General features: G+C 37.7%; 1 protein-coding gene across 1 annotated transcript; it reads left to right on the forward strand.

Moving 5' to 3' along the window:
- Positions 1 to 2,985: 2,985 nt before the first annotated feature.
- On the forward strand, positions 2,986 to 3,960 carry LOC143683425 (olfactory receptor 2W1). Its single transcript, XM_077159457.1, has one exon. The coding sequence runs from the start codon at positions 2,986 to 2,988 to the stop codon at positions 3,958 to 3,960; it is 975 nt and encodes a 324-aa protein (XP_077015572.1).
- Positions 3,961 to 13,562: the final 9,602 nt, after the last annotated feature.

Genomic DNA, 13,562 nt, shown 5'->3' on the forward strand with positions numbered 1-13,562 from the left:
AAAGTGAACTTCAACCTTTATGAACAGATTCTTCCCGCTTTTGGTAAGAAGTCTGAAATTAAGCAACTGTTTTTAATCTCTGCAGAGAAATCCTCATTTCTATCTATATTATGAAGGAAAGACTAAAAGGGATCAGTGTTATAAGAGGAAGACATGAAGCCCCTCTTGATTTCTGATTTCAGAACATTTTGATACAGCAGAAATAAAAGGAGAAAATACGAATTAAATTGAAAAATATTTGAAATACTGTACTTTATTTATGAAGTTTATAGAACTAGGAAGGACTCAAGATATTTCAGATCCACTTCTAACTCTCATAAGGTGCATGGAAAATTTTTGAATATTTCCCATGTCAGATTTTATAATAAACCAAAGAAAGTTTTAATCTCTTCCTAAATTAATCATTGCGAGCTAATGTCTGATTAAAATAGTCAAGGAATTAACAATATGGGATTGACTTTAATTTTAAAAGAACTTTCTATTTTGTTCATTTAATTTTAATTGAAGTCCTGTTTTATTCAGAAGTTACACATAAATACTAAGATACACAGACATTATGCCTGTCACAATAAGTATTAAGTATTTCTTCCTTCCTCTGCTTAGACATTACAGAATTCTAATATTTTGTGACAGTTTGGAATTCATTTAAGAGAGTTCTGTCCATTTTTTCTTCTTTCTCTATATCTTGGTAAATGGAAAAACTCAGGTTCTTTGGAAAACTCAGGTTCTTGGTAAATGGAAAAACTCAGAATTCATAATTCCGGAAAAACAAATTCTGAGGAAATAACAAAATGACTTTCAGAAGCAGTGCATTTAGTTAGTCTGGAGAATGTGTCCACTTTGGAATCATGGTTGCAGATTGCCTACTTGAAATGGCCTAATAAGGTAAAAGCACAACATTTTAAAATATAGGTACACACATGCAAATGCACACACACAAACATAACATTGTGATATTCAATTGTTATTTTCAATCAAGTATGTCCTCTTAGTTATTACTTGACAGAAGCTTTATGGATGCTATTTTTGCTTCGAGGGTATGAAGTTGTCTTCTGCTCAGTGATCGGAAACTACAAAGTAGGCTATTGATGAGCTATTCAATTTTTTTAAAGTTTCAGTAGTTCTGAGGGACTCTTTTGCTGGAAAAGCCGCATCTGTATCACACGTCTAAAGAGTGTTGAGCTTATTGGTGCAAGTAGAACCTAATATTTTAAAATCACTTTTCACCAAACTGAATAAATTGATTATATGTTACTAAATAGATAAAACAAAGGTCTTTTCCATTTCTCAGCCACATCTAGCACCTTATTCAGATAATTTCACAAGACACCACACTTAAGTTTTTAATGTAAAGAAAATGCTACCTAATAAAGTGATTTTTCATCATTATTCAGAGTGTGATGTAACTTTTCATTTATTCAATAATTATATGTATTTTGTAGACTACTTTAGACATTAGGCTAGAATAAAGAGCAATGGCCATCAGGTCTTTTTACTTAAAGCTTATACATTGGTAGCAGGAGTGGGAAGGAGGAAAACATCTAGTGAGAAGGTACATGATTATGATTTATTCACCTGGTAATTGTGGTAATTATTGATTATTGAAACAGACGATGTTCAAGCACTGCTCCAAGCAAAGCACCTTACACATACTAGTGATTTAATTCACCATATCTGGAGGTATTTTTATTGTCCTTATTTATATAGATGTGAAAAACTAAGTCCAGAAGTGTTATGTAAATTGCATTGGATCAAAAGCTAAATAACTGGCAGAAATAAACTCTGTGTAGCCTCTTAAGCTCCATCCTCCACTGGCTCTCTGTAAGAGTTCCCTATATATTATATATCATGAATTAAACAAATGAAATTGTGAGTCCTGAGAATTCCTCTCTAAGTAGAAACATTACATAGGTAGATAAAGAATAAGTAGAAACTCTCTAGAAACAAGGAAAGGTTTCCAAGGACTCTAACACATGAAACAGCTTAACAATTTAAAAAAACTGAGAGACGTAGATGTAGATATGGGTAAAGTGCCTTGTGAGAAGAGAATAAGCCTAGGCAGGAGGCAAATCACGCAGGTCCACGGCCATCCTAAAGAGTCTACGGGAAGACACTGGCAAGGTTGGAGCACAAGGACAGAGTGGTCCGACTCCATCTGGTGTCAGTGTGAAGGGAGCAGACGGGATACAATAGAACACTACTGCCAGGATCTGGAGGAGAAATGTGAGTGCTGTGGATAAGGGAGGTGGTGGTGGAGACCTGCCAAAGTGAGGGGACTGTCACCACACGGTTGTGCATTCAAACAGCCCCATCTTGGTGGTGAGCTGGGTATTAGGCATGAGGGAGATGCAGCGCCCAGCGCTGTCACGAAACACCCTGGCAGATGCAAGGCACTTCTCACTAAGACACGAGAGAGGAGCACTCTTCTCCTCGTCCGGACTTTAGCCAAATGGTTAGATTTCATAGGTGAATTCCCTGACCAAGTAGAAGAGTATGTCACTGTATCACATTAACTACCTTTATAGAGAATCACAGGGTCGCATCACTTCAGAAGCAGATCTATTCCATTCTGTCAACTTTACTTGGGAGAAAGTATAGACCCTGAGTTTAAGGGTGAGTATCCCAAGGCCACCTGGATAAGAAAATCTAATATCACACACTTCACCATAAAAGAATCTGCAACAAAATGAGTGAGTTGATCATAATTTTTACTTTTTATCCATTGATTTTTTTCAATTAACATAAATTCTTAAGTTTATTTTTATTTCATTAAATTATTTAGTCTATGCTGACTTCCTCCCCCTTCTCCCTCCTTCTTTTCCTCCTTCCCCTCCTCTTCTTCCTCCTCCTTATTCCTTCCCCTGCTCCTCCTCCTCCTCTAACTTTTCCTCCTCCACCTTCTCCTTGTTTTCCTCCTTCCACTCCTCTCCCTCTTCCTCCTCCTCCTTCCAGCCCCTTCTCATTCTAGGACTTAGGCACGGGAGGATGATGGATCAAAGCAACCACAGTTCTCTCCATGGTTTCATTCTGCTTGGCTTCTCTGAGCATCCCAAACTGGAAATGGCACTCTCAGGAGTTGTCACCATCTTCTACCTGGTTACACTGCTGGGGAACACAGCCATCATTCTTGCATCTCTCCTGGATTCCCATCTCCACACACCAATGTATTTCTTCCTCAGGAACCTATCTTTCCTAGACCTATGTTTCACAACCAGCATCATCCCTCAGATGCTGGTTAACTTGTGGGGACCTGATAAGAGCATCAGCCATGTGGGCTGCCTCATTCAGCTCTACGTTTACATGTGGCTCGGCTCCATCGAGTGCCTTCTCCTGGCCGTTATGTCCTACGATCGCTTTACAGCTGTTTGTAAGCCCTTGCATTATCTGGTCATCATGAGCCCACATCTGTGCCTCAAGATGGTTATCACGGTGTGGACGATTAGTTTGGTCAATTCTGTGGTATTATGTACACTCACCCTGAATTTGCCTAGGTGTGGAAACAATATTCTGGATCATTTCTTGTGTGAGTTGCCAGCTATGCTCAAATTAGCTTGTATTGACACCACAGCAGTTGAAGTGTCTGTGTTTGCTTTAGGCATTGTCATTGTCCTCACACCCCTCATGCTTATTCTCATTTCCTATGGCTACATTGCCAAAGCTGTGCTGGGAATGAAGTCAAAATCAGGTCAAAGAAAAGCAGTTAATACCTGTGGGTCTCATCTCACTGTGGTGTCCATCTTCTATGGAGCCATTATCTACTTGTACCTGCAGCCAGGGAACAATGCCGCCAAAGACCAGGGCAAGTTCCTCACCGTCTTTTACACCATCATCACCCCGAGTCTCAACCCCCTCATCTACACCTTACGGAATAAGGACATGAAGGATGCACTGAGGAAGCTGATGAGAGTTGAGCACAAAGCCACAAAAGTGAGGAGGAGCTGGAAGTCAGAGAGATATTAGGGGGACTAAAAACGATAAAATACACTTTCTATTTATCTTCAATCTTTACTGAGGGAAGTAATGCCAAGATCATAGAGATCAGTTTATGTAAACAATTCTGCACACGAAGACTTTGTGGAAACAATATTATAACCATTCCACTTAATCCTTGGCATGTCTTCAAAAATTGGGTCATCAGGAATTTTTATTCTTCCTTGAACTATAACATAAAGAACTGTAAACCTAAACTCGAATGAATTTATTTATTCTAAATCCCCATAGAATATTTTGGGAATCTAGTTCAGTATTTTCAATGCTAATGCTCCCATCTTCAGTAACATATACTTTGATGAATGGTATCATATATTGTGGTTGTACATTAAATAATAATATACAAATAATTGCTTTGTATATTAAATATTTTGTGATGCCATCCAAGCACTTTTGTGTGTTGTCACAGGACAATGTAATCTATAGGACAGTAAATGTCATAAGGACCATCTGTGAAGTAAGCATTCAGTGAATGCAGCATCAACATTTTGAGGAAAGAGGAGAGAGGGGACAAGTTAAAGGAATTTAAGTCTTATTCATTTTTCATTCATTCTTGGCACATTTATTCCATGACCTTATGAATATCAATGGAAAGAAATATTACTAGTTTTTGAGTCATATTCATTTGACATAGATCAAGGCAATCATGGAATTTATATCACTTTTAAAATGTGGAATTTTTTGTATTTAATACAATTTCATAAAATGGGTCTTTTTATTTCCATTATCTATAATATAATATTTTCCTTTTTGGAAAAGCATGATGACTTCTGAATTAAACTTTCATATTTTCTATGATATGATATCTCTGAAAATGATCTCATAATTTGATCATTGTAATCAACATAGATTCAGAAGAATAAATTACTGGATCTAAGAATAACATAATATTCTCTCCTCCCTCACTTTATAATTCTTGAGCTGTGAAGAGGGATGAATCACTGCATAAATATTTATTTTTCCAATCAGAATAACACAATAATGACTCACATAAAGTAATACTTAATATGTTATAGGGTATTGTTGACGTCCTTCTCTTCCACATGGTACATCTCCTAGAGTTGCCTTCAGAAATAGTTCTCCAGCCCACAAAAACTCCACAGACAGAATGTAAGTTCTGAAGTCCTGTCATATATATGCTCTAACCTTTCCATCCAATATCCTGATTTGAAGTTTGTTCCTAATCTTAGTATGTTTATAATTAATAATGTTAGGAGATATATTAAGTTATTTACTAACCTCAATAATCTAAATACATTAAAAAACAACAATAATGAACTTTTATGGAACATTTCATTTTATACCTATAAATATTTGTTTTCCTGTTTATGTCTAGCTTTATATTCTCTTTTACTTGAGTCTCTTCAGCATTTGGACTGCAAATTAAACTAATATTTTAAATATTTATCTCACATTTATTTCTCTGAAATAAGTATATATATACATACAAACCATTATAATAAATTAAATATTTTAAATGTATTGAGCTTCTATAAGGTATAAAGTATTACATGAGTCCTATGAACATTGTCAAGAGGATCAGTCTGAGCATGCAGTTGGGGAATAATATGTGGCTTGAAAAGATAAGTGATAATAGTATGTAATAAATGATAAATAAATCTAACTTCCTTTTAAATGAGAGGTTACCTTCCTGAGCAAGGTCTCCTAACAACATTCCTGAGAATTTACCACCTTTGCTCTAGCTTATCCATGTAAATAGTCCATTACCACAGCCAGCATTCTTGAAGGCATACAATGAGATTAAAGTGGAAGGAAAGTGAAAAACAAACATTCACTGGGACTCAGAAGAACAGAATTTGAATCCCAAACTTTCCTTTATTAAAAAAAATCACTTAATATTTTTGTTTTTATTTTAAATTAAAGTAGTTTTATACAATATATACTTGGTTTGAGACTCAAAGGAGATTAACCACTTAATGAGAGCTGTTTCTCAATATGACATTTTTTACTGTGTGTGAGTGCACATAATGTGATACTGTGTAGAGTATGCAGAACAGTGTACGGGAGTGCCTTAGAGACAGTTCCTGAACACACAGGAAAGCTGCACATCGATGAATTCCCTTTTCCTTTCACTGGCTTACTAAGTTTGACTTCACTCTCTTTATCTCACTTTTCACATGGGTTACCATCCAGAACAAAGAACAAACGACACCTCTTGTGTATAGAGGGGCTGGTGCAATTTTCCAAAATGGGTCGATGCTGACATGTGAAGCACATAACTGATGCCAGAGAAGGTCCCAAGGCAAGCATGTAAGAATATGACTGATGGAATTAAATTACTTTTGTGCTTCCTGCCCTCTGAACTATAAATTTTTTTAAATGGGGGGTGATATATACAAGCAAAAACACAACCTTTTATCTGTTTGGGAAAATAATATCACATAATATAATTACAGGATATCACCAAGCCACACAAAGCTAAGTGCTCAGTTACTTAGCACTAATTATAAGTGCAAAGGCTCCTTAGAAAAGGGATGAATCAGTGATTGGAAGAAATGAAACAGAGTCATAAAGTAGAGCGAACTTGATTTAGATTTTAAGGATTTTCTAGATCTGAATTTGGCAGTGAGGATCCAGGTTAAAAAATAAATAAAAGGAAAGTGTGAAAAAAAAACATAAAAGTTAAAAACCAGCATGGATACAACTAGAATAAAGAGTATAATAAAAAGCCCCAAAGAATAAATGTGAGTTGAAATAGGGAAACCAGATTAAATGATCTGGTTTAATATGTTAATTAAACAATATGGCTTAAATATGCATTGAATGTCTGCTCTGTGGGAAGCACCATGAAAATCCACCTCTTGGGTTTGAATCATATATAGTCCAAATTTGGGAACTACTGTTTTGCTTTAACAAAAAACATCATAAAGAAATCACCATATTTTTTAATCCTCCTTCAATTAGCATCATTCATCAGCCAAGTAAAAGTTAATACTGAAGGGTGGTGCAAGCACAGCTCAGTGGTAGATTTCTCGCCTACCATGAAGGTAGAAACTAAAGCTAGTTACAGAATCAGAGATCGAGCACTCCATCTCCCTGACTAGGAAAGGGGAAGGGTCCAATACCCATGGTTTCCACAAATGAAATATAATCCAGTATTCACAATGCTGAGAGTTAAGGTAGAGCTCTGTAAAACTCACATTTTACCATCATATCTCAGGATTTGGATATGCCTATCATTTTTTTGAGTAAAGTTAGAGTCATGACAGATCAAATGGGTAGATTATCGTAATGAAAGCCAATTATTAATGCCATCTATTCACATAAGGTATGGAAGCAATGGGTTGCTCTGCAAATTTGAAGTTTGTAAACTTCCAATTTAAAATATCTGATTAAATGAGTATTACCCAAGCAGCCTTTGGAGATGCAAGGCAGCTGCAGGAGGTCGGGACTGAAAATCAGATGTGATATTCCAGTTGGCATGAGAAGAGGAAGTGTGGAGAGAAGGAATGGAATTTCTCCAAAACCAAAGCCCAGTCAGGGAAAGTGCATGTAAAAAAAAACAAGAAATTGTATTCATACAACTTAGCCACAGGAAAGACAATTCTGACATCATGTCATTAATATCTCTCACTCCATAGAATTCATTTCAATGTAGTTTTTTGTAAGAAGGTTCCACTCTCAGATCTATACTGACTCAACCTACACTAACTCTCATCATAAACAAGCCATATTTAAGCAAAACAAACCACTTTGAAAAGTCATCAGTGACTAGTCACCTTTTAATCAACAGAAGCAGATTCACACTAGAAGTAAATGATATGAATGCCATCAAAGTGCTAACGCCTTTATTAAAAGTTCTGGACACAGACAACATAATGGCACGCAAACTGGGGATAAATGATATGAATGCTTTCAATGTGGGAAAATGTTTATTAGATTTTTTTCTTTGGATGGCATGAGCGATCTCACATTTAAAAGAATCCCTGTTGTGGCACTGCTGATCCCATGATGCCTAGGCCAGACTCATCCTGGGACTAATTTTTAAAGGTTTATTTGTGTTTTGGGCCCAGGATATGGTCTATCTTGGTGACTATACCCATGAGCTTGGGAAGAACATGTATTCTTCTGTTGTTGGAATAAATATTCTATAAATGTCGGTTTAAAAAAGAGAATTCCTGTTAATATAATCTATGAGGGAAATCCTTCAGTCAATCTTCTCATTTTCAAAAACAATGAGAGAACGCACACTGGAGAGAAAACCCCTGAATGCCATACATGTGGGAAAACCTTCAGAAAATATTCTCATCTTAGATATGAAAAAATACACACTGCCAAGAAGAAACTCTGTGAATGACATGCAGGTGGGAAAGCCTTTTTTTGTTCTACCCTCAGACAACATGAGAGAACTCACACTGGAGAGAAACTCTGTGGATGTCATACATGTGGGGAAGCCTTCATTGATATGTCCTCAGAAAACAGGAGAACTCACCCTGGAATGAAACCCCATGAACGTCATCCATGTGGAAAAGCCTTACATCAATCTTCTGGTCTTCAAAGACATGAGAGCACTCACGCCCTGGGGGAAAGCTTTGCTCAGGGTTCTGCCCTCAGGCAACATGGGAGAATGTGGTGGACAGAAGCCAGAAGAGTGGAATCTATCTGGGAATATTTGAATTTTTATATCTTTCAATGATATCAAATTATTCAAAAATGAGAAGAAACCTACCAACATCATCAATGTGGAAAAACCTTCAGTCAGTACTCTGATCTTAGCCTGAGAGAACTCAAACTACAGGTTTAGAATATGGAAGAGATTTCAGCAATAGTTTTAAACTTTAAACACACCAGAAAACTCACATAATGAAGAAAAACTATGTAATCAATATGGTAATCATTTAGTCATCAGTACTATTTCAGCTAATGTAAAGAAATCTATTCAGGAGAATATTTCATACGAATGCGATCTTCCTAAGAAAGGCTTTAGTACTTGTTCTGATGATACCCCGATGAGAGAATGCACAATATAAATCCAGTGAATGTGGAAGTTCTCATATTCCACCCTAACAGGCAAACCAGAAAAATTACATGTGCAGAATGCTATATGTGCACTCAATAATTCCTCATTTCGCAATTTTTCCTTTAAACAAAACCAGTGGACTCCACAGAAATGAATCACTAGGTTTGTAATTACTGTTCACTATCATTTATTGTAACATAAGCTTTGTTCTGCTAAATAATACTCATTTTTGGAACAACAACAAAACATGAAATGAAAGTAGTTACAAAAACGAGAAATAAGAGGGTAAAGTCTTTATCAGTAGGATGAAACCCCCTGAGGGAGGTACAGAAATTTCATAACAGACAGTGTAGTCAATGTAAAAGTGGGAAATCATTTATTCAGAAATTGGGGAGGTTTAGGCCATGAGTTGTGTCTCTGTGAGGAATAGTGTTTGAGGGATTGGGCAAGTTATTGCACATGTTCTATGACTTAGAGAGATCAGTGGTCAGGAAATGCTATGGGTTTGTGATTAGGAGAATGTGAAGTCTGTGATTTTGGAGTTTTCTAGGATAAATTAACATGCTTTTATGATTGTTTCTAATAGACCATTTTTGGGGTCTGTGATTATTTATCTGAAGGGTAGGAACAGAAATGTTTTCTTGGCTCTCTATCTTAGAGGGGCAATACTGCATCTGAGAAAAAACATCTGTCATGGGTGAGGGTCCTGCATGCAGTGCTTTGCCGAGTCAAGCAGAGGCCCAGAGAGTTCCCACCCCTCACTATGGACCATTAGGAAGTATCAGCCTGAACCCACTGAAGTAATTATTTTAATAATCAAAGAGGTAATAGGTTCCAAAATCTACAAGGTGATCAGAAATGGCATTATGATGGTCCAAATGTGAAATCCAGTCCTTGACATTAATTTAGAAAAATTATTATACATAACATGCATATATGAAAAATTTTCCATGGCTTTCATAATTTTAAAAGGCTAGCAAATTTTTTGCACAAAAACTGGGGACACCAGAAGTTTTTCTGTTCTCACCACTACCTTTTATATTTTATGAAATATTGAAAGATTAACTACCCTAAATAGAGAGTAATAAAATGTTGTTCCCTCTCATTACTTCCACTATATATAGACATTAAAGTGGATTTGTGAAATATAATAAGTCAAAGAGTGGAAAGCAAAAGTAGAAAACTGGGGGATGGGGGGCGTGGAGGAAACTATTTTCGCTAGGAGATGAATTGTTTGGGTATGTAGAAACCAGTATTAAAATTGCAGAAGAAAATTAGACCCTGTGCTGGTTTGAAAGGATTTATGTGCCCCAAAAAAGTAATATTTTAATCCTAAACAATCTTGTGAGAACAACAGTTTCTTCTAATCCTTATTCAGTACTATAGGTTGGAAACTTTAATTAGATTATTTCCATGGAGATGTGACTCACTCAAGAGTGGGTGTTAAACTGGACTAGGTGGAGAACATGTCTTCCCCCATTCCAGGTGGGTTTTGATGACTTTACTGGAATCCTATAAAAGAGGAAATACTTTGGAGAAAGCTTATGATTCTGAGAAAGTACAGGACGCCACAGCACCATGAAGCAGAGAGTCCACTAGCCAGCAACTTTTGGAGATGAAGAAGGAAAACACCTCCCGGGGAGCTGGAGAGGAAGCTAGCAGATGACACTGTGTTCACCATGTGTCCTTCCAGATGAGAGAGAAACCTTGACCGTGTTCACCATGTGCCTTTCCACTTGAGACAGAAACTCTGACCTTCATCGGCCCTCTTGAATCAAAGTATGTTTCCCTGGATGCCTTTTAAATTCTTACTTGTGCTTGCTTTGTGCCAGACACTGTTCTAAGTGTTGTATACATTTTAACTTATTTAATCCATGCACCATCCCTATGAGATGAGGAAATTGAAGCATAGAAAGATTAAGAAGCTTGCCCTTCACATTACTAGTAAATTCTGTGCAAATAACTCCCAGATGCTCAGACTTACCTAGGCAATTTCCATGTGCCTGACCATGTCTTTTGGATGTGAAGCTATACCTCAGCTTGGTACAAAACATTTTTTTATTAATAGAGTTCATCATTTTTAGCTTTTTTTTTTTAAGCTTAAAGGCTCAATAGTACTTCTATACAGGGGATCAGAATTGCTGAAATTCAGGGGGGAAGGGAGACAGAGAAAGGGCATATTTAAAAACTGCAGATAAGTAGAAATCAGCTATATGCAGCTCATGAGCAATTCACATATGCAAAAAAGCATGAAGCCTGCCCCACTTTAATGTTATAAATACACCAAAACTTTCTCTAATGGTTAATTTATTAAATATTTGCTGCCTATTTGCATGACATATGAGATGCTCTTTCAAATTTATTAGTAAATTTATATCTATTAAGTCTCACAATGTATCTTATATCCATCCTGTCTCTTCCAAAACTTACCACCTTATCAGCTCCTTATAGTAGACAGAATTAAAATAAAAGCACAGACTACAAGAAGAGGACTTCCGGAGAAGATGGCGGCTTAGTAAGACGCGCAGGTCTTAGTTCCTCCTCCAGAAAAGCAACTGAAGAAACAGAAACAATACGGAACAGCTCCCGGAGCCACGACAGAGACCAAAAAGACAGCGTACCCCATTCTGGGGCGGCTGAATGGGCAGGGAGAATCCGCTGCGGTGAGATACCCAAGGAGCGCGCGTTTTCCCGGCCGGGGCGGCTGGCGACTGGGGTCCCCTCCACGCACGTCTCTCCCCGGTCTGACTGGGAACGTTGGATAGCGGGGCCCTCCCGCCACGCTTGGCATCTTGGGCCAGCTGGGCAATTTGGACCAGCATTCCCCCAAGCCACGGCGGCCGGCGACACCCCCCCCCCCCCCACGCGCAGTTTCCCGGGCCGACTGAGAGATTCGGATTGGCAAGTTAAAGGAGCCACAGCATCTTGTACTGGTGGGACCCGCAGACAGACGAGTGCCACGAGCGCCACCTACTGGGCAGGAATAGAAAAACAGCCCAGAGATTTCACAGAAAAACCTTTCCACCAGCCGCGTCCCACACCCAGGGAAATCTGATCAAATGCCCAGACACCAGCAAAAAATAATGGATGACGCTCGGAAAATTAAAGATATGGCCCAGTCAAAGGAACAAACCAATAGTTCAAATGAGATACAGGAGCTGAGACAACTAATGCTGAATATACGAACAGAAATGGAAAAACTCTTCAAAAACCAAATCAATAAATTGAGGGAGGACATGAAGAAGACATGGGCTGAACAAAAAGAAGAAATAGAAAGTCTGAAAAAACAAATCACAGAACTTATGGGAGTGAAGGACAAAGAAGAAAAAATGGAAAAAACAATGGATACCTACAATGGTAGATCTAAAGAGACAGAAGCTACAATTAGTGAACTGGAGGATGGAACATCTGAATCCCAAAAAGAAACAGAAACTATAGGGAAAAGAATGGAAAAACTTGAGCAGGGGATCAGGGAACTGAATGACAATATGAAGCGCACAAATATACGTGTTGTGGGTGTCCCAGAAGGAGAAGAGAAGGGAAAAGGAGGAGAAAAACTAATGGAAGAAATTATCACTGAAAATTTCCCAACTCTTATGAAAGACCTAAATTTACAGATCCAAGAAGTGCAGCGCACCCCAAAGAGAATAGACCCTAATAGGCGTTCTCCAAGACACTTACTAGTTAGAATGTCAGAGGTCAAAGAGAGAGAGAGGATCTTGAAAGCAGCAAGAGAAAAACAATCCGTCACATACAAGGGAAACCCAATAAGACTATGTGTAGATTTCTCAGCAGAAACCATGGAAGCTAGAAGACAGTGGGATGATATATTTAAATTACTAAAAGAGAAAAACTTCCAACCAAGACTTCTATATCCAGCAAAATTGTCCTTCAAAAATGAAGGAGAAATTAAAACATTTATAGACAAAAAGTCACTGAGAGAATTTGTGACCAAGAGACCAGCTCTGCAAGAAATACTAAAGGGAGCACTAGAGTCAGATACGAAAAGACAGAAGAGAGAGGTATGGAGTAAAGTGGAGAAAGAAGGAAAATCAGATATGATATATATAATACAAAAGCCAAAATGGTAGAGGAAAATATTATCCATACAGTAATAACACTAAAAGGTAATGGACTGAATTTCCCAATCAAAAGACATAGAATGGCAGAATGGATTACGACCCAGCAATACCACTGCTAGGTATCTACTCAAAGGACTTAAGGGCAAAGACACAGACGGACATTTGCACACCAGTGTTTATAGCAGCATTATCTACAATTGCAAAGAGATGGAAACAGCCAAAGTGTCCATCAACAGACGAGTGGCTAAACAAACTGTGGCGTATACCTACGATGGAATATTATGCAACTTTAAGACAGACTAAACTTATGAAGCATGTAATAACATGGATGGACCTAGAGAACATTATGCTGAGTGAGTCTAGCCAAAAACTAAAGGACAAATACTGTATGGTCCCACTGATGTGAACCGACATTCGAGAATCAGCTTGGAATATATCATTGGTAAGAGTTAGAAACAGGGTAAGATAATGGGTAATTGGAGCTGAAGGGATACAGACTGTGCAACAGG

This window comes from Tamandua tetradactyla, chromosome 5, assembly GCF_023851605.1.
Source record: "Tamandua tetradactyla isolate mTamTet1 chromosome 5, mTamTet1.pri, whole genome shotgun sequence".
NCBI classification, from domain to species: domain Eukaryota; kingdom Metazoa; phylum Chordata; class Mammalia; order Pilosa; family Myrmecophagidae; genus Tamandua; species Tamandua tetradactyla.

What these genes read in the sequence shown, in the direction of transcription:
- LOC143683425 (XM_077159457.1), top strand. Translation starts at nt 2,986, where the DNA reads ATGATGGATCAAAGCAACCACAGTTCTCTCCATGGTTTCATTCTGCTT.